The sequence below is a fragment of the Lemur catta genome, chromosome 11 (assembly GCF_020740605.2).
Source record: "Lemur catta isolate mLemCat1 chromosome 11, mLemCat1.pri, whole genome shotgun sequence".
Lineage (NCBI taxonomy): Eukaryota > Metazoa > Chordata > Mammalia > Primates > Lemuridae > Lemur > Lemur catta.
Window position 1 is genome coordinate 85,799,307 of NC_059138.1, and position 22,665 is coordinate 85,821,971.

Sequence of the window (22,665 nt, forward strand, 5' to 3'; positions counted from 1 at the left end):
AATTCCTCTGACTTTCTTAGGAAAAATCAGCTAAAAAAAATTCTTCATTATTTTTCTTGAAGCAATTAGCCAAAACCACCTCCAGATTTTAACTGCCCTGTTTTCTGCAAGAAAAATGCTTCTCTGATGTCCATTGAGTGAATGTGAAGTCATGGTTGAACTCCTAGGATCATGGGCTCTTCTTGAAATTGGATATCGTCAGTTGGGGCAATTGTCCATTTCTAAGAAGGCTGAAACAGTTCTCTAGTTCTTTGCTTGTGGATAAGCAAGTTACCTTTCCTATTTTTCTTACAGTAATTACACGACAATTAAAGAAAGCCTAAAAGAGTGTAATAGAGAATTCTAATTACTCCAGACTTTTCATGACCCAAAGAGAGGACTCTAAATTGGATCAATGTAGAAACATCAGAATTCTTTTAAGAAGCCAGCACTTGATTTGATGCAAAAAAGGAATTATTACACTGCTCTATTTCCTTTTGTCAGTTTGGGCACCTTGTCAGACAATTGTTTTCCATTTCTATATGAAATGGATTTAGATAGTATGAGAATGATAACACATTCTCTCTCATCCCCATATATGAGTATATATTCTATACATATCATATTTATGTATACATATTTATACATTTTATATATATTTTATATGTATATGTGTATGTATATTATATAAACATATATGTGCATATTCAATATATTTATCTATACTTGACTCTTTGTTTTTTACAGTCATTTTTGCCTTATAATAATATCCATATAAATTTCATAACAATATTACTCACTTACAATTCAGTGGGATTTTTACTTAGTTTCTAATATGCATTCATTGTTAACCTTGGCAGGAAATAAAGGTTAATGCAAGTGCTCAAACATGCACACACGCACACACACACATACACACAAATATCACTGGGCCCATAAAGTAAAGTACTTTGGACAAAAAGTTTCTCCTAACAAACTATAAGAATAGAAAAATAAAATAGAGTAGAAAATATGAAGCAAGACTATACTAATTCCCATTTTCTAATTTTAAAAAATTGGAACTTTCATACCAAAATAAAAATGGTTTAGGATGAATTTACATGAACTTGGCATTTCACTTGGAGATAAGTACAAGTGAATTATCTGGTGAGTATAAAGTATCTATGTTAAAAAGTTAGAAGTGAGTTCAGCACTCAATCCACTCCTGCCCCCTTTCTGAGTCACTCCAAAGGAAATTAACACAAAAATGGAATCACAGAAGAACAAAAAGAAAATTAATTTTGGACTTGAATATAGACCTGGGTTGTAATTTTAGTTCCAATTAATGTTACTTAACTGTGCCTCAGATTTACCTGTGAAAGCAGAGATAACACCTACTGCACAGGATGGTTAAAAAACAATGATACATGAATATTGAATAAAGTGATACATGGGGACATTCTTGGTCCATGTGGGCATTTAAGGAAGTTATTAATACATTGTCCATATAACCTCTGGAATGGGCACAGATACTAGAGAAAAACCATAGAAGAAAAAGTTGAATGTTCAATTGATTCTTGACTTTACTTCTGTGATCCCCAATTGGTTTGTGGGTCCTAGTAATAGAATTAAGCACATTTTTTTCCCGTGTATGTGGTTCTCTAGCTTTGGTTACTCCATGCATTTCCAGTTTTCTAGCCAGAAAGGAAAGGAGGAAGAAAGAAGGAAGGAAGAAGGAGGGAGGGAAGTAAGGAAGGAATATCTCTTTATTTCTTGTAAGTACTCGCCACTACAATTGGAAAAATGGGAAATTAACAAAATGAATAAAATATAAATATTGCTGGTCCAAGCATCTACAGCCCATTACCAGCCTCTGCCATGGCAATATCTATTCTTTTTCTACTTGAGCTCTCTCACTCCAGCTTTGTTCTCTCTCCCACATTCAGTCTGTTTCTCATCCTCTTCTGGATAATTACAATAGAAACAAAATTATCACCCAGCAAAGGATGTGGCAGTATGTGTGCAAAGTTGACCTTAGAAAATCAATAATAAGTAAGAAATGAAATAAAAATAAAAATAAAAAATACATCCCAAACAGGTCTTTTTATTTAACATAAGGCCAAAGAAGCTATCAGGCGTTGCTGAATACTGTCCACTAACTGTACAAAATATTGACTGCATGCCTCGCAAACACCAAAATATCCGCTGGAATGCCATAGAAATAAATAACTTCTGCTATAAACACATGAAAACATATCAAACTGTTATCTCTTTAAACATATTGTAAATAAAAAAAATTACCAGTACTTCTACACAATAAATATTAAGAAACCATTGACATAGTTGAAATGCACTCATATAAATTAACAACTTTAATTACATTAGCCAAAAAGACATTGGTTAAAGAACTGCATGTAGTATGCAAAAAAACAAAACAAAATAAAAATAAAAACAAACAAACAAACAACATCAACCACAGAACATAAAAAGTTTTAAAACAAAACAGGCTTCAGATTATCTTGGCTTTCATAATTATATTTTTCTTTTAAAGAAAAATATCAACCCATTGTCAATGCACTGTTTTTCAAAGCATTTAAATAGAGGGTAAAACCCATTGGAAATTAATACAGAAGAAATGATTCACTTTATGCATAAAAAATAAATAATAATATAGCTGAGACATGTGGTTTGCTTCTGCTCTTGAAGATGTGAACAGCTTCTAAGCATTCATTTTCTCTGACCCATACAACAGCTTCTCAGTGATACAGGGTTTAATTTAAACACATACAATGTCCACCCCCAAACCTTCTGCCCACATCTACAAGTTTCATTTATTCTGTAGGTTTTCAGGGTGACTAAGTTTTTCTCTACATTGAAAAGGGAAGTTGCCAAAAGGCCCACAGGAAATCATTTTTTAAGTGAACATGATAATTTGGATCTATGCTTAATACAATTGAGGCATATTTGTTCTCTGTTTTTTAGAGTCACCTCTTAAAGTTCAATCCCACAAGGGTAAAAAAAAAAAAAATGTACTTGTTCTACCTTTGAGGAGAATGCAGAAACTCTCCTTGAAAATGGAGTGTGGAATCAATCTTAAATAAATATGAAGTTGGCTGGTCTTCCGGGACAAGAAAATACCAACTCAGTGTGCTGGAATTCACCTTAATTTTTTGGAAAAAAAATAAAAAATGTCAATGCGGTCTATAAAGTATTTATTACTCTTAAAATATACTCGAAGACAAATGCCTTTCAGAGCTTCTATTATTGGTATGGGCATATTTTTCAGAGCCTAGAGATTAGCCTTGAGAAAGAGGGGAAGAGACAGTAAGATCAGAGTCACCCCCATTTCAGGAAAATCATATTAGGAAGAACCCTATATGGTAGAATTTAAAAGCTTTTTCTTTTGGTCTTGTCCTGCTATGTCAATGAGTGGTTGTTCACAGGGCTTGTATTTTCCAAAATTATTAAAGATGGTAAAATAATATCTTTCAACATTACTATAGATGGTAGCAATTTATAATTCTATTTTAAGGCCACATAAATCTAATGAAACAAAATTAAAGTTTGTGGGTGTATGATAACCCAATCATTTAATATCCAATTAAAATATTATACGGAATTTCATTTCTCTGCTTTTAATTACTCTGGCCACTAATCAAACCCCATATTATCCCCATTATGTCTAGGACATAAAGAGCTTAAAAAGATGGCAGATTTATTTGAGATGAATGAGACTACACATGGCTATCATCTGTCTTTGTAATTTTTTTCCCATGGCCTCAATCCGCTCTGCTACTGCACAGTGAACTAGGACTTATTTCCTCACACTATTTCTGTAGATTATTCCAAGATTAGTTCCAGTACCAAAGACGATGCAGTTCAAAAGGCCCTCAAAGTTTTCCATGAACATTTGTTCAGTTGAACATGGCTGTCTACTTTCCCCTAAAACTTCCCTCCCATACCCACCTTCCCATGCATGTTATCCAAGGTCAACGGACCTTCCTGAGAACCACTCTCAAGCTTCTCCCCCAGTACCTGTTGTATTTCCTGCATAAAAAAGGGAGGGTCTCTAGAACATACCAAGTGCATCTGCCCAGTAATGACATTAAAGTAATTTGCCTGCATACAGCCCAGTGTTGTAGTCTACTGACTTAACATATTTTTCAAGAAAAGGTAAACCACCTTTTATAATGTTTGGTTTCTCATTGATATTTTATTTTCCTATAGTGGATTTCTTAAAAATCTACGAACTGAAGAGCCAACAGCTTCCACAGTTTACAAAATATGAATGAATGTGATTTTTCCCAATTCTTAGAATTTTTTTCAATTTTCAAAAAGTTCTGCAAACTTCAAACAAGTCAGTGAAAATAAGGCTCTGTATTTTTAAAAACACAAACGAATAACTTATTAGCTATTCTAGGCAAGCTAAATACTAGAATAAATTAGATAGACACTTAGCTTTAAGCATGTATTTTGATATTTATAAAACAAAGTTGTTTTTTTTTTTCCTTTTTGCATCCAAATCAATACACGCAAACTCATACATCAAGAGTTTTGGCTATCAATTAAGATATTAGAGATTTTTGCTACTGCCCTCGTCCCTGCCTCCTTGTAATTGTTCTCTTCCTACTCTCACTCTCTTAATACCTTCCCCCAAATCATGTATCTTTTAACTAGTGACAAGAACATTATCAAACCCAGTGGGTACAGTAATATTTCTCACAACCAGGCCTGAATCATTAAAAAAAAAAAAATACCCTCACCTCTTTCATTCTGGCCTAAAGATTATTTTTTTTCCAAAAAAGCTTCTGATGTAAGATTGATTCCAATAGACAATAAATATAAGTTGAAAAAAAATCAGAATTAATCAGAGTTTTGATTAACATCCTGTTTTCCCCACAGGGGATAACTTGTAGAAGTGGGGTGGGGGGCAAGAAAGAGGAGGGAATTTGATCCCTGTACGTTTAGTGAGGGCCTTGCTGAATATTCACTGGAATTTCCAGGCTTTATCCCATCCAGATTTTTGAAATGTGCCCACCGAGTTCAGAGTAAAAGCAAAAACTATAGCCTATCCTTCTTAAAAATACTGTGTTTTGCACACAAACATTCATTGCTTTAAGAACATTAAAAAATGACAGCCTGAAGTGCTTAAAATGTGTATGGACATGGTACAATACATGTATATATACACACAGATATGCATATGCACAAGCAATGTATATATACACATACAAGCATGTAGTTTCATGAATCTGATTGAACTTGATATCGAACAGTGTACAACTACTGTACATCCAGTATGAAATGTCCTGTTTCACGGATGTAAAAGGAGTCAAAAACCAAACTTCTCAGGTCTTTTAAGCCTGAACACAATCCACCCTATTCAACCTTCATCCCAACCCCTGACTCAATGATGGTGAATGATACCAACCACAGACAGACTGTTTAAAGGCTCACACAAATGTCTTTGGTGTATGTGTCTATTTTTAAGGTACAAAATAATAATAATAATTATAATTATAATAATAAAAATAGCTATTTTGTGTGCTGTAGCAGTTCTTTTATAGCTCACATTAAGTGCAGCTCTTAAACCCCACCCCCACCCCCACCCAAAGAAAATACTTGTTAAATAAGGATTAGACAGGTCAAACACCATTGTAGTGCAAATAGTAAACGATAAAAAAAAAAAACAACAACAACATTTACAAAATATAGAAATGTTTGGATCCAACAGATGGACAAACATATTCCTTTCAAGTATCTCTCCTTGAAGAAAATAAAAATTAATCAGATTACTTCCGATACAAAAAAGTCTCTCTTTTTGTTCTCTCTCAGGTAAACAGTTTCAAACCTATTAGGTTGCATAGTTCTAAGATCATAAGCACCTTAACGAAATGTAACTTGGTATTCTTTTTTCCTTGATCTTTCACTCTTCCCATTCTTGTTCTCAATTTTTTATGTTGGATTTTTGTTTTGTTTTGTTGTCTTGTTGCGAAAGTGGTGCAGAAAAAGAAAGTGTGACCACCTGCGCACTACTGTTCTTTTGCCAGTATGTGTATGTGTGTGGTTTGTGGAAACGCCTGTGTGTGTATGTGTGTGTTCCGATATACACAGAGATAGTGTCACGCAGACATACCTTATGACCTGGGTAACTGGGTGGGGAAGTGCCTGTATGGGCCCTTTCAAACTCATGGCTTTCAGGATGCTATTTGGGTTGTGCTAGTCCACACTCCTGCAGACTAGACAAGTTGATTCAAGGCTCACAAGGGAACCGCGAGGTGGGAGGGGCAATACCCCGTTTAAACAACTGACGTCATCAGTTTGATTTCGGAAGAAATGAAGGGTACACTCTCCCTTTCCCCGCCCCCCAATTCCTGTCTCCTTCCCTGCTTCACGTCTGAGCCCTGGCTAAGGATTTTTTTCCACATCTTCCTTCATCTGCTTCATCAGGTTTTGTTTTTCGTTTTTTGTTTTTGTTTTTGTTTGTTTTAAATTTCTATTTTTCTGGTTGTTTAACTCAGAAACCTTAAAAATTTCTTCATCTTGCCACTGTCTTCTCTGGACAACTCTAGTTCCCTTTCCCCCTGGGCCGGGCGACTCTATGAGCACCCGCACTCCTCCACAATCATGTTCTGAATGTCCTTTTTGATGATGTTTTGACCATCATCATAGTACAACATGGACATGGGTCTCAGCTTGGTGGGCACACAGCACGATTTGAGGTTGGCAAAGGGGCTGTGACCCCGCATGCGGTAGTGGTTGATGACCGTCGAGTGGAAGGACAGCGAGGACCCAGACGTGCCTGCGATGTGGCTCGGGCACTCACCCTCGCAGTAGTTGGCGTGATAGCCAGAGGGAGCGATGATCCAGTCATTCCAGCCGATGTCCTTGAAACTAACAAAGAACTGTTTCTTACAGCAGATGTTGACCTTGCCGTCACACTCCAAGCCCCGCCGGCGCCGGCGATGAGGGTGGTCTTCGGACTGCCGGGCCTGCAGCATGAGGAAAGGTCTGTGCGACTGCTCCTTCTCCTCCTCTGCTCCCGCCCCTCCTTCACCTCCGTCCTTCTTCTTCCCTTCCCCCTCCTCCTCCTTCTTCTTCTTCTTGCCCAAGAGCACCAGGCTGGCGCCGCTCTCCTGGCACTGCTCGCAGGCAATCCGAACGTCCAGGGAGCTCCTGCCCTGGTCCAGCAACCTCTGGATGCTGCTGGAGACAGGGAAGACGTGCCAGGTGCTCTTCCGAGCATCCACCACCTTTTCAGAGAGCAACAGTTCACTCCTCTCCCCCTTTAAGCCCACTTCCTCGGCCTCCTCCCCTGCATCCAAGCTGCCCTGCGGGTGCTTCTGCTGCTGGAAGAGGCGGATGGTGACTTTGGTCCTGGTCCTGTTGGCCTTGGGGACTTTTAGGAAGAGCCAGATTTCTGCACGCTCCACCACCGACAGGTCACTGCCTTCCTTGGAAATCTCGAAGTGCAGCGTCTTCCTGGCTGTGCCTAAAGGTGAAACACAGCACAAGAGAAAAGGGGGATACTTAGTAATTCTGTCATTTGCATCTACTCCCAGATTTCAGGCCAAGTCTTCTGTGATAGACCATTTTAAGCAGGGGTCAGTAAATTACAGCCCACAGGCCAAATCTTTTTCTGTGCAGCCTGCAAACTAAGAACAGTTTTTAACATTTTGAAGAAAAGTTGTATTTTGTGACATGTGAAAATTATCTGAAATTTAAACATTAATGCCTGTAAACAAAGTTCTTTTGGAACACAGCTATGCTTATTTCTTTGTATGTTGATTACAGCTGCTTTTGCACTATAACAGAGTTGAGTAGCTGTAACAGAGACTCTCTGAGCTAAAATATTTACTCTCCAGCCCTGTGCAAAAAAAAAAGTTTGTAGACCCTTGCACAACAACGAAGAGGGGCTGTGGGGGTCTATGTCTGTTGACTAATTGCTTGATCTCAGTTTCACCTTCTATAAAATGGGAATGGTATAATGACATTTGACCTATTATCTCACAGGTTTGGAAGAATCAAATGGGATAACATACATGAAAACTCACTATAAGCTCTGGCAAGCTATGGAAATATTATTCTCACACAAAAAGGCAGCCCACAGCCCTGCCCTGCTGTGTAGGTCTGTGTGGGTGGGACTCACTGAGCCAGCCTCCTCTTTCCTTGTCACAGCCGGCTTCCTCCCCCGTCACTCTTCTCTGGGCCACTGGAGCAGCCTTTTCTTTACTTTGCCTCTGTGACACAGACTCAGGCCCCTCTCCAATCATTTCTCCATTAAGCAGCTAAAGGAATCGTTCCCAAAGGTAGATCTGATCATGCCACTCCTTCTTAAAAGTCCCTTACTGCCTTCCTATTGCTCTTAATCTCCAACAGACATCCCCCAGGACTTTGGGCTCCGCATATGATGTTCCTGCCATCAACACCAGCTCTCACCCTGTCCTCTTATTCTCTGTGGTCCAGTTATACCATGTTTCCTTAAGGTCTTAAGAATCCCACCCTTTCTCTTACCTGTAGGCAGTGACACCTGCTGTTCTTTCTGCCTAGAATAGTCCTAACCACCCCTAACATGGCACCTTTAGTGGCTGACTTTAATAAGTTTTCAGACTGAACAACACTTCCTGTAGAAGTCTTCCCTCACATCTTCCCCGCCACCACCCTCCTGCCAGTCTGGCTTGGGAGGCCTGAGGTCTGAGGTCACTGTCACTGTCTAGTGCATAGCAGAAAGTAGGCAATTGCTTGATTACTTTTTAACAAATGGAGGCATCCTTAGCGTTGGCTGCTATTTAGTTAAGAGAGCCACATCGTACCTCTGAATCCCCCATTTTTGCCTCTGTCCCTTTAGTATGCAGCTTAATGAGCATTAAAAACATATTTCAAACAGCAAGTGCTGCTAATAGAGAAGAAATCCCTGCCTTATCAGAGTACCTGGATTCAGCAGCTCCTCAGTTCTAGCCTAACTCTAAAATTAGAAAGCCATCTATTTCCATTCCTCCTATAAGCACCTGTATGTTTATTCATGCAGCAACATTTACTGTAAAAAGCAGGTATCCAGACTAGAATGTTTTGATTATATCAAATATTTTCCCTCCCTTCCATTGTTACCACTCAGTGGTCTGTAGAAATACGTCCCCTTTTTCATGTCCATGTGCCTACTTACAACTGTCCGCTGTACGTGTAACCCATGTACAAATCTGGGACCAATCTTCAAGAAGTTCATCTTAGAACTCGCAACTCCCTAGGAGGATCTCCCTGCCTGGATTTCTATAGCTAACGGAAATCCAGCCATACTTATCACTCGAGGCCCTGAGATGTTTACGGTACTATAAATTTTAGGCACAGTTTCAAGTTCTCTGCAGCAGAAGGCAGGCTTTTCTGTGCATTGCGTACTGTAGATTCTGTTCTTAATTTAACACACTCTGCACACTGTGATTATGATAGTGGTAAATTCACTGAGGCCAGGGCCAAGCAGAGCTGCAGATGGATATGAAAGGTTCTCTGGCATCTCTGTACAGATTTGCTAGGATGCTGGCCCCGATGATGATGGTGGTGGTGGTAAGCGGAGTCCTTTGACTCCGACCTCACGTCTCTGGCAGGAGTTGGAATGAACAATAAAGCGGGGCTCATGATTAGATAGAGCCCCAGAGCAGGGAGCAGTTAAAGGGGGATGCTGTCTTACTTTAAGAAGCACAATGACTTTTTTTCTCAAAATATGACTCCTATATTCCCTTTTGCAGAGAGCCTGTGGGGGCTTTTTGTTGTTTGTTTTTTGAGAAAGTGAAAGAGAAGATTCCAGGAAGCAGAGCTTAGTCCTTTTACCTAAAAGGGCAATCAGCAGCAGATTTTAAGGTGGTAGGGTGCTGTCAAGACCAGAGGGAAAGGCTGGCAGGGACCTTCGAAGCCTCTGATACCTGGCCTGGAGGAGTGTGCAGGTTACCCCCAGCGTGGGCACATCAGCCCTGCCCTGTGGAGAATGTTAACAAGCTACCTGCTGTTTCCCCTTCTGCCTCTACGCGGGACAGCCTGAGAAATCCTAAACTGCACAGGGTCTTACTCTGAAGACAGAGAGACAGTAGCTGCTAAATCAGAGAAGCCAGAGGGCATGAGGCTGTGTTTTTTTTTTCCAGGAAAGGGTATGAAACAGGAGTGTCTGACTCATGTCCAAGATGGGGAGGCTCTCTGGGTTTCGGGTAACTCAACCCCACAGGCTCTGCTCTGCTCTCACCCACCCTTGACTGCAGGGATCGAGGGTGAAGGTAGACGGACAGCAGTGCTGACCTGCACGCAGTGGACTGTCCACGAATAAAGTCCAGAAATGTCTGCAGATGTTGGGGTGGGGGAGGGTTAATCGGTGGCCTGGAATAAGTGACAGCCTCACGCAAATTGCTTTTGTAGGGCCAGTGAGGCAGAGGCTGCTTGCTCCCAGTCACACAGCCTGCAGGACAACCCTCATTTCATAAGAGCAGGTTTCTAATGCATGCTCTAGCCCCACCCCTTCTTCACAAGCAGCTGTACTTGGAAGCAAATGATTTAGTGTTCCTGGGAGAGGATTGTACAAAGAGAGTACTCATCAGAGGGGCTCAATCTGTCAGGTGCTGTTATATTAGGATCAGAGAGTCATCACAAAATGACTTTCATGCTGGTCTTGGCTGATAATGAACTGTAAGGCATCGCCTGCACAGTGTGGAGAGGCACGGGCGCTGATTTATGCATCGGTTTAATTATCTGAACGGAAAGACTCTGCTCCCTGTATTTGCATCCTCTGCCTGCCTGCTTTATCTCTCCCCCATATTTCTGACATTTGGATTTTCCCCTACTAATTGACATGCCTGTCGCCTCCTTCTCCTGGTGTCCATTTCTGGAACTGCTATTTGTATACTGCATGATATTTTATCAGGAAAAAAAAATAAAACTGAGATCCAATTTCATGAAAATGCTGTTGCCATAATGCTCAGGAGAACAGGGGGAAGAGAGAGATTCAAGTCTTCCTAATGTCTACCCTATATGCAGGTACATTTTACACATTCTATTGTATTCTGACTTATTAAGCAGTGCATATTTCTTTCTTTTACATTAGCTTTCATTGCAGAAGGGGGTGGGGAGATGAGACTGCTGGAAGCTGACATGGGATTGATGTTTATCAGGGCTGTAGGTTTCAGAAATATACCCTCGAATGTCCTAGGTATGAAAAATATAATAAATAACTAGTCAATTTATTATATTCCCTTTATCTCTATATTACCTGAGAGAGATTGGTATATTGCAGTGACACTCTCAGGATGCCCCAATCTTCAAATCTCTATGCATAACAATTTGAAAAATGGGAGAAGGCTGCCTAAGGCTGAGAGGTTTAGGATCAATTTCTAATCAGTTTCAGGTTTGACTTAAATATCTCGTGCTGTGAAATCTTGAAATGGAAGCCTTCCCATAATGCTTCATGAGCAGGTACAGGTGCGACCTGGGTTCTTACACTATTACCTAGCTAACCAGATATAGCTGGTTGCTTTACTAACCTTTCATTACCTACTCTCTGATAATATTCTTTTCATCCTCTGTGCTATTTTTTCCCTCCCGAGGCTTGTGAGCAAGCCTGTATCACAGCCTGCTCTGCCTGAGTAATTCACTAAGAAAGTCCCACGCAAACCCATGTGGGTGATAATATTTCATCACTTAAACCTCTATGAGCTTGGTGGACACATACCAAAGAGAGAGAAAAAAGGTGCAGAAAAATGGGTAGGGATACATTTTGTACCTTAAAGGGAATACCTTTGAAATGCTGCCGGGTGGGAGGGATTGGTCAGAGGAAAGACTGTAAAATGGAAGGAAAGATGCCTGAAAGGGTATTTGCAGCACATTTTCCTTTGCTTTCAGAATTTTAAAAATGTTTTTAGTAACTGAATCATGAAGGCATGCCACGGGTTAAGCAGCCAACCCTGTTGTCGACCCCTTCCCCCACCCTAAGATGCAAAAATGCTACTTATCCAAAAGTCCAGCATCTCAGATTTCTGGGTGTATGAACATGTCCAATGAAATAAGCAACACACACATGCAGTGTTTCAGTTTTGTTTTGTTTTCCTCACCAGGGTCCTGCTTAAAGTATGCTGCCTTTTACATACGGGCAATAATTATGTCTCTAATGTGAATGTGGAAAGCCTTGTTGTTTATAGAATGTATTTAAACTCACCATGGTGGGTGGGGGGGAGAAGTCTTGTTGTAAAAAGCGTCTGTTACTTTAATTTTCCATTTTTCATCAAGGTTTCACTGTGCCTAGATATGGTAGTCGACGGCAGGGGCATGCACAGCCACCATTCACAGCACGTGTGCTCTCTGAAGCACTAACTTTGTGTTTGGACTGTTTCCAGGGGTTTCTGCAGAAAGCAGCAAGTGAGGTCTTTAAGGTTATTCCTCCTTTGACCTACAGTAGAGGATCTTTCCTGTAGTAGAACTACAGGTTTGGCCATAAATTATCTTGATTAAGTTTTCAGCCTTACTAACTCTGCTTAGGATCCATTACTGAATTGCAAATGTTCACCCACAAACATTCATCATCCATGTCTCTTCCCTTTAATTGGTGATGAAAAAGAAAGTTAAATATTTAGGGAGAAAGGAGTTTTAGGTCCCTAAAAGAAGTAGAAAACCTTTTTAAGGTTCAAGCCACAAAATTGCAGAGACTTCTTCCAAAGTTCCTGAGAACTTTGACACTTTTGATTTTGGACCTAGGAACCAGTCGAGTATGAAAGATTCTGAGCTACAGCTAAGAGATCATGCTCAAGTATTTTTTACCAGCAGAGAGGCCAAGACAGTATGTGTTTGCAAGTTGCAAGTGCCTGGGAAGGTATTACCCCGGTTCTCTAAATGTTAAATCTGACTTTCCACCCTGACATCTCTGCCACCCCCTGCTGCCCCTCACAGGCCGAAAACCACTCTTAATCTCTTTTCACATCTTTCCTCACCATTTCTCTCCACACCCTCGGTTTGGAAACGAACGCATCCTCCGAGGCTGAACACCATGTTCCCACAAGGCGTTAAAGAAATAGCCTCCTTCCTCCCTATTGGAAGTCACTTGTCATTTGTCGCTGGTGAGCAGTGTTGGTAAGGGAAGCAAACCGGGCAACAAAATCAAGGGAGACGGAAGATGTTTTTGTACAACCCGGGCGGGCGACCGTATTAGGGAGAGACTTGTGAGCAAATCAGCATCGCTGATGATTCATGGTCACATTTCTCCCTGCTCCGGTTTGTTTGTTTTTGAAATTTATCACTGGTCTGCCTTCCATAGAGCTCCAGAACGTGCACACGTATCACCAGCATTTCCATTTCCTTTCCTTCCGTCTCACTGAATGTGTTACAGGTAATCGTGTTTCTCCCATCCCATAAAATCCTAACTTTTTCTGGAGGACGAGAGGGAGCAGGATCTAACTGATAATCACCAAGATTAGGGCGCTGTAGACAGGGCTTGGGTAGGCACAATTGCCTTTCCCTGCAAGATTAGCAGACAAGAAGCAAAAGTCTTTGGAACGCGCCCTCTTGTGGCCGATCTGTTCCCGTTACTCAGAGAAGCAAGCGTGCAGCCCTTAAGCCATCCTTCAGTGAGGGGTGATCCACCGAAAAGTGCAAAGACAGGGGGTAGAAGGGTGGAAGTCAACTCCACTTTGAGATGGCTTTCTCCGGGTGGGAGAGATTAGTCATCCGAGCAAGCCTTGTTAGACCCCTGTTTGGGCAGTGAAAATTTCTAACTCAAATCTCCTGCAAACAGTACCTCCAAGAGGGGAGATTTATATGCTGCTTTCAACACCACCTAGGTAGGCTATGTGAGCATTATCCATTTCTTGGTGTTTCATTTGTCTTTCTCCCCCTTTCCTTTCTACAAGTGCTATCAATTGCTAAGCTAATTACCAGAATGCACATCTAGGTTTGGCAGCTTGTGGAGACTCAAAGGTGTACTGTTATTGTACATTGTGAATCAAAATGGGATAAGATAAGCTGTGTGAGCCAAGAAGGCCACTGATTTTAGCTTCACTGCCAATCATAGTGAGTTGGCTTGGCTTTACCCATCCTGTATACCCTTCCTTTGAAGACAGGATGTCTCTTTAAGGCCTTAAGGTAAACATTGAGGATTTTGTGCCAGCTATGCAAAGAACACACTAACCTTGGTGAGCAAACTTGAGTGACATGCATAAAAAGAAAATCATTTTTATTTGCTGGAATAACTTTCAGAGAGCCTTAGAGCAAGTCCTTGCTGTTTAGTCAGTAACAACTTGCATAGGCTTTATAAAGATGGGGCACTTTCCACATAAGCAGAATGGGACAAACTCAGTTAAAATAGTTTCAGGCACTTTTGTAGCCCCTCTACTTCTGGGGCCATGCCTTGGCTTTATTCAACAAGCAAGGAAAGAAAGGGCAAAAATTACACATGTATCCCCAAATTAAGGAGTCTTCAGGTTGAAAGGTGCATCTCTGTCACGCTCGTGCCAATGGACACTTAGGGACGGAGATTCTATGCTGTACAAAATAGTTTATAAAGGAAAGAAAAATGCATGCCTTTTCCTCTTCTCCAAAAAATCTTGACACTTTACATAGTTGGAATGTTATTAAGGTTGAATTATTCCAAAAGCAACAAGACATAGATCTTTGCTATTCATTTTCATATATTCGCTACAATCATTCAGATGATAGATATCTTTTCCTGGGTTAGCAAAATAGGCAGAAAATGCTCACACGGTACTCTACCTGAAGAGCAGATTGTCCAAACAGCAATTATGAAATCTGTGAAATTATATTACATCAACTTGAGGTTGATGTGTGAACTCCTTAGATGATAAAAATAAGCAATTGTGATAAACCTCTTCTAAGAATCCAAAGTCAAGTTGTAAACTCCACCAGGAGGAGTTTGCCATTACAAATCTTAAAGTTTACTCAGCGGGTAAGTCCAGTGAATCGCTTTTTAAAAAGTAGCTCATTTTTCTTTTAAACTAAACACCTAACAGAGAAGTAAAAAGACAAAATCCCATACAAGTGGGAGAAGATTGGCATTGAGATGAAGGGCATAAGTAAGAATGTAAATGGTCACATTCCTTCACTGCCAGATCTCCGCATGCCAAGAGAGTGATGTGCCATACAAGTCCAGTAAGTCAGAAAGAGGGGCATATTGCTAGCACCAGTGTGCAGTTCAAAGTGGTCAAAGGCATTGGTATAGCTGGTCATATGATGCGGTTAAAGCCAATTGAGTAGGAGCTGCCATTGAGGCCATCCTGTGTAGAAGTCAGTATATAAAGACATTTACAGGGTCCCTTTGTGTTAGGACATGGAGCCGCCCTGTAGACCGCTAGAATCCATTCCATACACACCACCAAATGCCATAAATGTTTCCTTTCTTACCTAACCACCATGAAAGGTTGAGTAAATTGGGTGACAGCTTGAAAACTCCAACGTGACTTTTTTTCCTCAGTAAGCTTCAGAAGATAAAGTCCTAATGATCATGACCTTTGGGGCTGCATCAAGAAAGAGATTTAGAGAAAGAAAGTAGGATCTTCCCTAAAGGACAGAAGTTTCTAGTAAGAGAGCCAAATTGCCCGGGAAGCTTGTGGGAGACCAGGGCTTCTCCTACAGGGGGGAGCCACGAAACCAGCAGGCTATCTGCACCCACAAAAGGATGCTTAGGTCTTTCATGGTTTTCTTGAAAACAGAACATCTGAGTCAACAGGTTTTCAGGATTGGAAATTCTGAGTGTTGCCTTAATTGTTTATACTGCTGCAGCAAACTTTTAAACAAAAATGCTGGGAGTCCCTGCACATACTTTACTGGCCATATGCTCTACCAAACAAAACAATGGCATTCCTTTCAAATGGAGTTGGCAAGGGATTCGATTCTTTAGCCTGGCATTACCATGAAAGTAACACGGTATTAACACATCTGTGTGCCCAGCGTGCATGAGCTTGCAGGCACGCAAAAGGATCTGTGTCACTTAACTATAAAAATAGTCTGGCTCCAAGTCTATGGCCCCATACTTTTGACAGGTATTTCTATTCAGCAACAGGTTAGTGTGGTTCTGGACTGGCGATTAGAATCTATTTATTAAAGTTTTTCCCCTTAAGGATTGAGTGAGAGTTGAGCATGGTATCTGAGAGCAGTTTGTCAAGGTTGCGTTCCTTGGCAGAGCTTAGTAACTTTACATAGAACAAAACTGTGTGGGGTTTTTTTTTTTTTTTAAGTTCAGAGAGCAAAAGTCAGTGTTCCAAAAGTGACTGCTGGTTCAATGTCAACTGTCCTCCAAAGTGGCTCTTTACTGCCTAGAATGTGTTGCCTGTGCCCTTATAGACAGTTTCTAAAGGTAAAAATGACTGTCCCTAATAAATATGCCCTGCTTCTCTGATGTGGCCCCAGATTGGACTTTTAAAGGGGAAGGTTTGTTTTAAGACAATGACTTCATCTGTGCCATTCCACCAGGATCCCGGCACTCTCGATTCCCCTTATCCCCAGTAAAAACTTTGAATGGGGTCCGGAAGCCTGCTCTGCTGCCCAAGCCCCGCAAAATGCCCCGGCTTTCAGATCTGGTTTCACAGGCAGGGCAAGGGAGCCCCTCACAGACTGGCTTCCAGTTCGAGACTGGCCCAAGGGCTTTCTCCCTGGGTGACCGGCTGAGTTTAGCAAGTGTAAGCCAGTCATCTGCAGGCAGAGAGAGCTCAGCTGAGAATTCCATTTCTGTGAAGTCCTCTCCCCCTCCCCTGCCTCCCCTCCGTTGGTCCGCTCCCATCACCTAATAACTAATAACCTTCCCAGGCAGTTTCCAGCTGGAAGGAAAAGAAGTTCCTCCTGGGACTGTCAAAGAAAAATATTTTCCTCCCCCCGCACCCCCCACCCCCCGTAAATGCCAGCACCAACCTGATTCCGCAAACGTGATGATCTCCGAGGTCTGCTCCATAAGTTCATTCATTTCTGCCCTCCTTCCAATGTCATCCTCTATCTCCACATACCCGTTCTCTCCCACTTTGCCCACATGAAGCTTTCTGATCGCGTTCAGAAGCGCCGCCTTGGGCACCGGCTGGGTGACATCGGGTCTCTTCTTCAAGTGCAGCATGTTTAAAATGTGCTTCTTGACGGCTTCCACCATCTCTGGCTGAGAGTTGGGTACATCCTTTGGGAGGGTGGCCAGCGCACAGGACGGACAGTCGGGGGCTGCGCTGTGCCCCTCAGATCCTGGGGTGGGGGAACTCCTCACTATAATCCAGCAACTTGCCAACAGAAATCCTCTCAGCCAAAGCAGGGGCATCCTGGCAGCAGAAGTTGTTGTGATGGCCTTTTTAAAAGGCCCTGTGTTTCCTCCCCCCTCACGCACAGGTTTTTTTTTTTTTTTTCGGGTTTTTTTTTTTTTTTTCCTTCTCCTCTTCAGCAAATTCTCTGGAACAAGAACAAAAAGTTTTCTGTGAAGTTTTGTTTGCAGGTTCCCTCTCTGAATGCAGTCAGTGCTGTAGGTTTGTGGCTGTCAGGGAGGAGAGTTCTGACTGTCTCCGAGTAAGAGAGAAGGAAGGAGGGAGGGAGGGAGGGAGGGAGAGAGGGAGGGAGGGAGGGAGGGAGAGACAGGGTGGGGGGAGACAGACAGAGACAGAGAGAGGATGGGAGGGAGAGAGAGACAGGGAGAGAGGAGAGGGGGAGAGAAAAGAGGGAAAAAGGGGGGAGGGAGAGAGAGAGGGAGAGAGAGGGGGAGAGAGGGAGAGGGAGAGAAAGAGAGAGAGAGAGAGAGAGAGAGAACGGATTGGCCCTGAGTGAGTGAGTGAATGGAGAGGGAGGGAGTTTGTCTGTGAGTAAAGCCTGTGATGGGGAGGGGAGGGACAGCCCGTTTTCTGACAGGCTGCTCTCTCCTGCTCGTAGCTTCCTCGCAGACACCTCTCTTCAAATGCCACCATTCTCGGGGGTTCTACTTTCCCTTCTAAAATAAATTCTCTTAATTTTGTTCACTTTTTTTTTTTTTCTTTCTCTGCCCAGTCTCCTGGCTTCACCTTCTTCCTTTTTTGGAAGGAGGGGGGAAAAAAATGCAAACAAACACAGCGTCTCAATCAACCGGGATGACTGGATTGAAAAAGTCTGCCCCTCGGCACCCCTCCACCCCACCTGGCCACAGCCCTGGGTGACAGAATGCCCACCTGGCCGGGAGGTGGGGCTGGGGGCGCTGGGAGGTCCAGCCGGCAGGTAGCCAGGTCTGGGGAGGGGGCCCCGGGGCGCCGGAGCTGCTCTGCCGGGAGGTGATTGTTCTGGCCTGTTGGGGTCCAGAGGAGACGCTCCTTTTCCTCATTCATTCATATTTAAATGCTCAGGGTCGTCAAAACTGGCGGGAGATCTGAGAGAGCTCAATGGAACTTTTGTTTGGGGTCAGATAACACACTCTACTTTTCCCAACTTTGAAATGCAGCCGGCCAGTGAAAGACCCTAAGTGGAGGCAACGTGTCACATGCTCAAGTCGCATGAAGCGCTCTCCCCTGGTCCTCTTCAGCCGCCCCCTTCTGCCCGGGACACACTCACTCTCACACATTTCAGCTACCACTGCTTGCCCCGACTTCACAGATAAAAATGCAAAATCCACTTGGCCTTTCCCACATTCTTTTATAAAAAAGAGCGCACTCTTATGCCTTGAATAATGGGTCCTAGGGAAAAAGAATCTCTAATATATACTGGCAAATTATTTTTCGCTGTCATGTGGCAGTTTTTGCAGCTTGCCCCCATCCTGTCCAGACCAGCGCAGTCACGGACAGCCTCCCTGCCTGCTTCTGTTTCCCTCAAAGGAACAGCACAGATGAAATCATCATGGATTTTAGTGTTCACAGAAAAAGAAAAATGTGAATTTTTAAACAATGCCTTCTGAGGTTTTTTTGTAATTCTCCCCTCCTCCCCTTTTTTTCATTTTCTGTCTTATTGCTTTTATCTTGCAGAAGTATCTTTAAGGGGTCCATCTGTTAAAGCTTGCCTTCCCTCTCGGTTTCTTTCCCACACATAAGCAAGCCCTCTTGGTTTCTGAAGATAGAGTCAGCTTATATCTGACACCTAGTGTGTTCAGAGCATTATAGTCAAGCAATGCGGTTTGGGTGGAAAGAGTTAATAAGTATCATTACTACAAGCAGAAGATCTGAGTGCAAAGGGAAGAGGGCAAGAAAATTATGACACTAAGTTAAAATTACAGTTTGCACAGGTAACAATGCTTTTCTGAATTGTATACGCTGTCTCCTTTTCCAAAACAACGATTTGCAAGACTTTCTCTGTTATAAGTCACCTAACACCTTTGGGGTTTCAGCTCCAGGAACATCAATTACTCTGCTATTATTGTTAAAACTTTGTCAATATTGCCTAAAAAGCCTCATATTTTTAGTGGGGGGTGGTGAAAGAGAATGGGGGAGGCAGGGGCATTTGTGTTATAATGGTTTAATAAAACATCTTTGTACTATAATACTTAACATCATCCACCTATTTGGAGTCACATATACAGTACCCAAAGCATTTTGTAGTCCAATTAAGTTTTACAAGAGAGTCTGAAATAGAACTAAAAGTTTAATGACTCCAAACAACTCAACCGTCCTAATGGTAGCATTTAGATAAGTGCAACTTATCAATATTTGGATTCTCTCTGCATCTGAGTATGTGTGTGTTCCCTGAATTTACTGTTTGCGAATGTAACTCTTAAAAATAGCTTTCTCTTTGGCATATGTACTTGTATATGTGTGCTGAGTGGGTTGTATAAAAACATAATCTATTTGCATGCTCTCTAGGACTATTAAAAGCTGTATTAACCTGCCTGAATAATATAAAAAGGTACAAATCACAATGCGCATGGAAGTGCCAATTAGTTGTAAAATTCCTTCTAGCCATCCTGACTTTGAATGTGTAAAGAGCTCAGAAGTAAGAGTTAAAAAGCATTACCTTTCTGGTCCCCTCTATTTCACCAGCCGGCTCTTGTATCATGTGGTAAGAGCTGTCTGAGTTCCTCTTCATGGTATTGGCACTGTGAAGTTTTATACTGTACTACTTATTTGTACACTCACACATTGGTACTACTCAACAGAGGAGGGCTGGGGCTTTGTTTGGGATTGGTTAGAATCAGCATGACATCAGTGGATGACTGGTTTTTCCAGTGTGAGACATTTCATAATTCATTATCTAATGGAAAGCCCTTCCTGGCTTCTGAGACACTACTGGGTGATGCACTGAGCCAGTGAAACCTCTGGCTGTGACTAGTCTACCTTTGAGAAAAATATTGGAATCAAACAGATACGTCTCAATGAGTGTGTCCAACTTTCAACTTTTCTTTTACTACTCGCACACACACACACGTCTCGTTATATTCAGGTTCAGTTTTATGTCTTTACATAAAACATCTGTTACTTCATGAAGTTGCCTCTATTTACAAAGTATTTTATTGTTTCTTACAGGGAAGAAAGCTGTAGTGTTTTTTACAGGGATTCTAATTTTATTTTTTTAAAAAATAACCTATTTCATTGAGAAAAAAATAGGAAAATCTGTATAACCATAGGATGGATGGTCTGCCTGACTTACAATATTATTTTACATCTTGAAATTGAATGCCTGCTTCATAAATCATTTATCACCAAGAACTTTGAAAATAGTTATTCTCTGCAAGTGAACTGCATAAGTATCCTTCCCAGGTCTTTAGAATCCTATCATAACTAGCAAAAAGAGACAAACAAACAAAATGACAACAACAAAAAAAACTCATGCATCATTCTTCTTTATAAGAGTTTCAAGTCCTATGATTTCTAAATTGTTACAAATATAACATGAGATTAATGAAAAGTGAACACTCCTTGAAATAGGGATAAAGTTATCAGGTCATTTTTTGCGGGCGGGTGGGGGGCAGGGGGGAGTACTGGTAATTCTGGTAAAGGAGACAGAGGGAAGGAATCCTCAGACAAGAATGGTGAGGGGTCGTTTGAAGGAGTATAGCTGAAGCATAAGCCGTGTTCTCATGACAAGTTGGATAAAATGTGCAAAATTGGGAGCTAATGAGAGCCATATGACCAGATATGTTGTTTTGTATGCAGGATTGAACATGCATAAAATAAACTTTTCACTGTGCCCACAAGCGAAATATAGAGGCTCTGGCCTCCTGATGTGTGGTTTAAGCAGGTTCCATTAGGACAGCAGCAGTTTTCTGTGTAAGAGGGTCTCTCTTGGCTAGACACAGAGAAAGTGTGGGTGCTGAGCTGCATATGGGGGAGGGAGAGGAGTATTCCAAGAACTGCATATGCAGAAACGAAGTAGGAAATAAAATCATTAGGTTGTAGAGGAAGAGAGGGAATCTAAGTGGTAAAGACAGAAATAGGATCAGTGATGGTGAACTCCAAACCTGCCCCCTCAGTTTAGCACGGGCTGAACTCAAAAGCTTTTTGCTGAGAATCAGCAGAGAGCAATGGCCTTCAGGGCATCTAAACTTGCCCTCTGTCCCACACATGACCACTATGTCCCCCCCACATCAGACCTCGATTCCCCTGCTCACGACCATGTAAACTCAGGCCTCAGTGTTCCCATCTACAAAATGGGATCTATGATATTAGCCTACAGAGTCAAGTACAGTGGTCCGAAAAGAATAGGTGATACTATTTCTGAGAAGCCTGGTGGCTCTTTCTAAACATTTGTGTCACAGGAATCTGCAGCACTCTGACTAGAGGAGCCACCCCACAAGAGTGACTGTGTCTCTGCAGCCGCATTGGCCATCTGATGCCACCGAAGTGCCCACCTGCCAAGTCAGCCCACCAGCGGCGACGGGACTCTCCACCCGGACCCCCACCTTGGAGCTGAGCCACAGTGGAAATGCCTCCTCACTCAGTGGAAATCAAGGTGGGGGTGGTAGAGGAAACAGGCAGGTTAAAATAGCTCCCTTGGAATATTCTGGACTGGGAATGCGCTTTTGCCTTCCCAACTCAAGGGCCCAGGGCAGAAGCTGGTCAGCCCAGTCTTGACAAGAATCTCCTTCTCCTGCCTCGGTTTGGTTTCTCTTTCACTTCCTGCCCCCTCCCCCAGAGTTTCCCCGCACCCCAGGCCCTCGGTCCCGGCTCCTCGGCCCTGCTACTGTACCTTGAGCAACACCTGCTGGCGGCTTCCTGGGATCACGCCGGAACGCGGCCGCTGCTGGAGCCCAGCTCGCGGGACGCCTGGAGTCAGGGCCAAGCCGTTCTGAGCGGCCGCCTCTATTTTTACCCTGAGCACCAGCAAGGGCAACTTCTTTTAAGAGCAGCTCTTGATTTTTCCCCCCTTTTGGCAGCTAAAGAATTCAGGGAGGGAAAAAAAAAAATTCACTGTTCAGTGAGTGCGGCTGGGAGTCTCGGAACCCAGCCCTCGGTGCCAGGGACTGAAACCACCGCAAACGTCAGGGGCCGGGACGGGCGGCGGGGCCGGCCCGGCGCTCAGAGGCGAGCGGGAGCGCTCACGCACCCGCCGGCCGCCCCCTTGCTGGTTGCGGGGTTCGGTCCCAGCCGCTACCGCACTGGCAGAGTGGCCCGCTGCCACCGCGTTATTCACCTAGCGGAGGCGGCCTGATTTACTGGCTACTTCACAACCCTCCCAACTCCACGCTGGAGCGTTTGCACGGCTCTGTTCTCGCCTCGGGGAGCAGCCACTAGCGAACCCGGTGGAGCAGCTTGCTGCGAGAAGGAGCCGGGAGGGAAACTGTGGTACCTTATTTTACTGTAATTGCAAAAGGAACGA

The 22,665-nt window shown here is 42.7% G+C and overlaps 1 protein-coding gene across 3 annotated transcripts; it reads right to left on the minus strand.

Moving 5' to 3' along the window:
- Positions 1–2,042: 2,042 nt before the first annotated feature.
- Positions 2,043–19,981, minus strand: INHBA (inhibin subunit beta A). Of its 3 annotated transcripts, XM_045564549.1 has the most exons (3): positions 19,864–19,981; positions 16,840–17,355; positions 2,043–7,450 (listed from the first exon to the last, which is right to left on the minus strand). In XM_045564549.1, the coding sequence occupies exons 2-3, from the start codon at positions 17,225–17,227 to the stop codon at positions 6,558–6,560; spliced, it is 1,281 nt and encodes a 426-aa protein (XP_045420505.1). In that variant the 5' UTR covers positions 17,228–17,355; positions 19,864–19,981; the 3' UTR covers positions 2,043–6,557. The 3 variants fall into 3 exon arrangements, with proteins under 3 accessions (XP_045420505.1, XP_045420506.1, XP_045420507.1); XM_045564550.1 differs by lacking the exon at positions 19,864–19,981 and having other exon boundaries at positions 16,840–17,613; XM_045564551.1 differs by lacking the exons at positions 16,840–17,355; positions 19,864–19,981 and adding an exon at positions 8,075–9,461.
- Positions 19,982–22,665: the final 2,684 nt, after the last annotated feature.

What these genes read in the sequence shown, in the direction of transcription:
- INHBA (XM_045564549.1), bottom strand. Translation starts at nt 17,227, where the DNA reads ATGCCCCTGCTTTGGCTGAGAGGATTTCTGTTGGCAAGTTGCTGGATT. An exon ending in CATCACGTTTGCGGAATCAG is followed by an intron (nt 7,451 to 16,839) that starts GTTGGTGCTGGC and finishes TTTCACCTTTAG; the next exon opens with GCACAGCCAGGAAGACGCTG.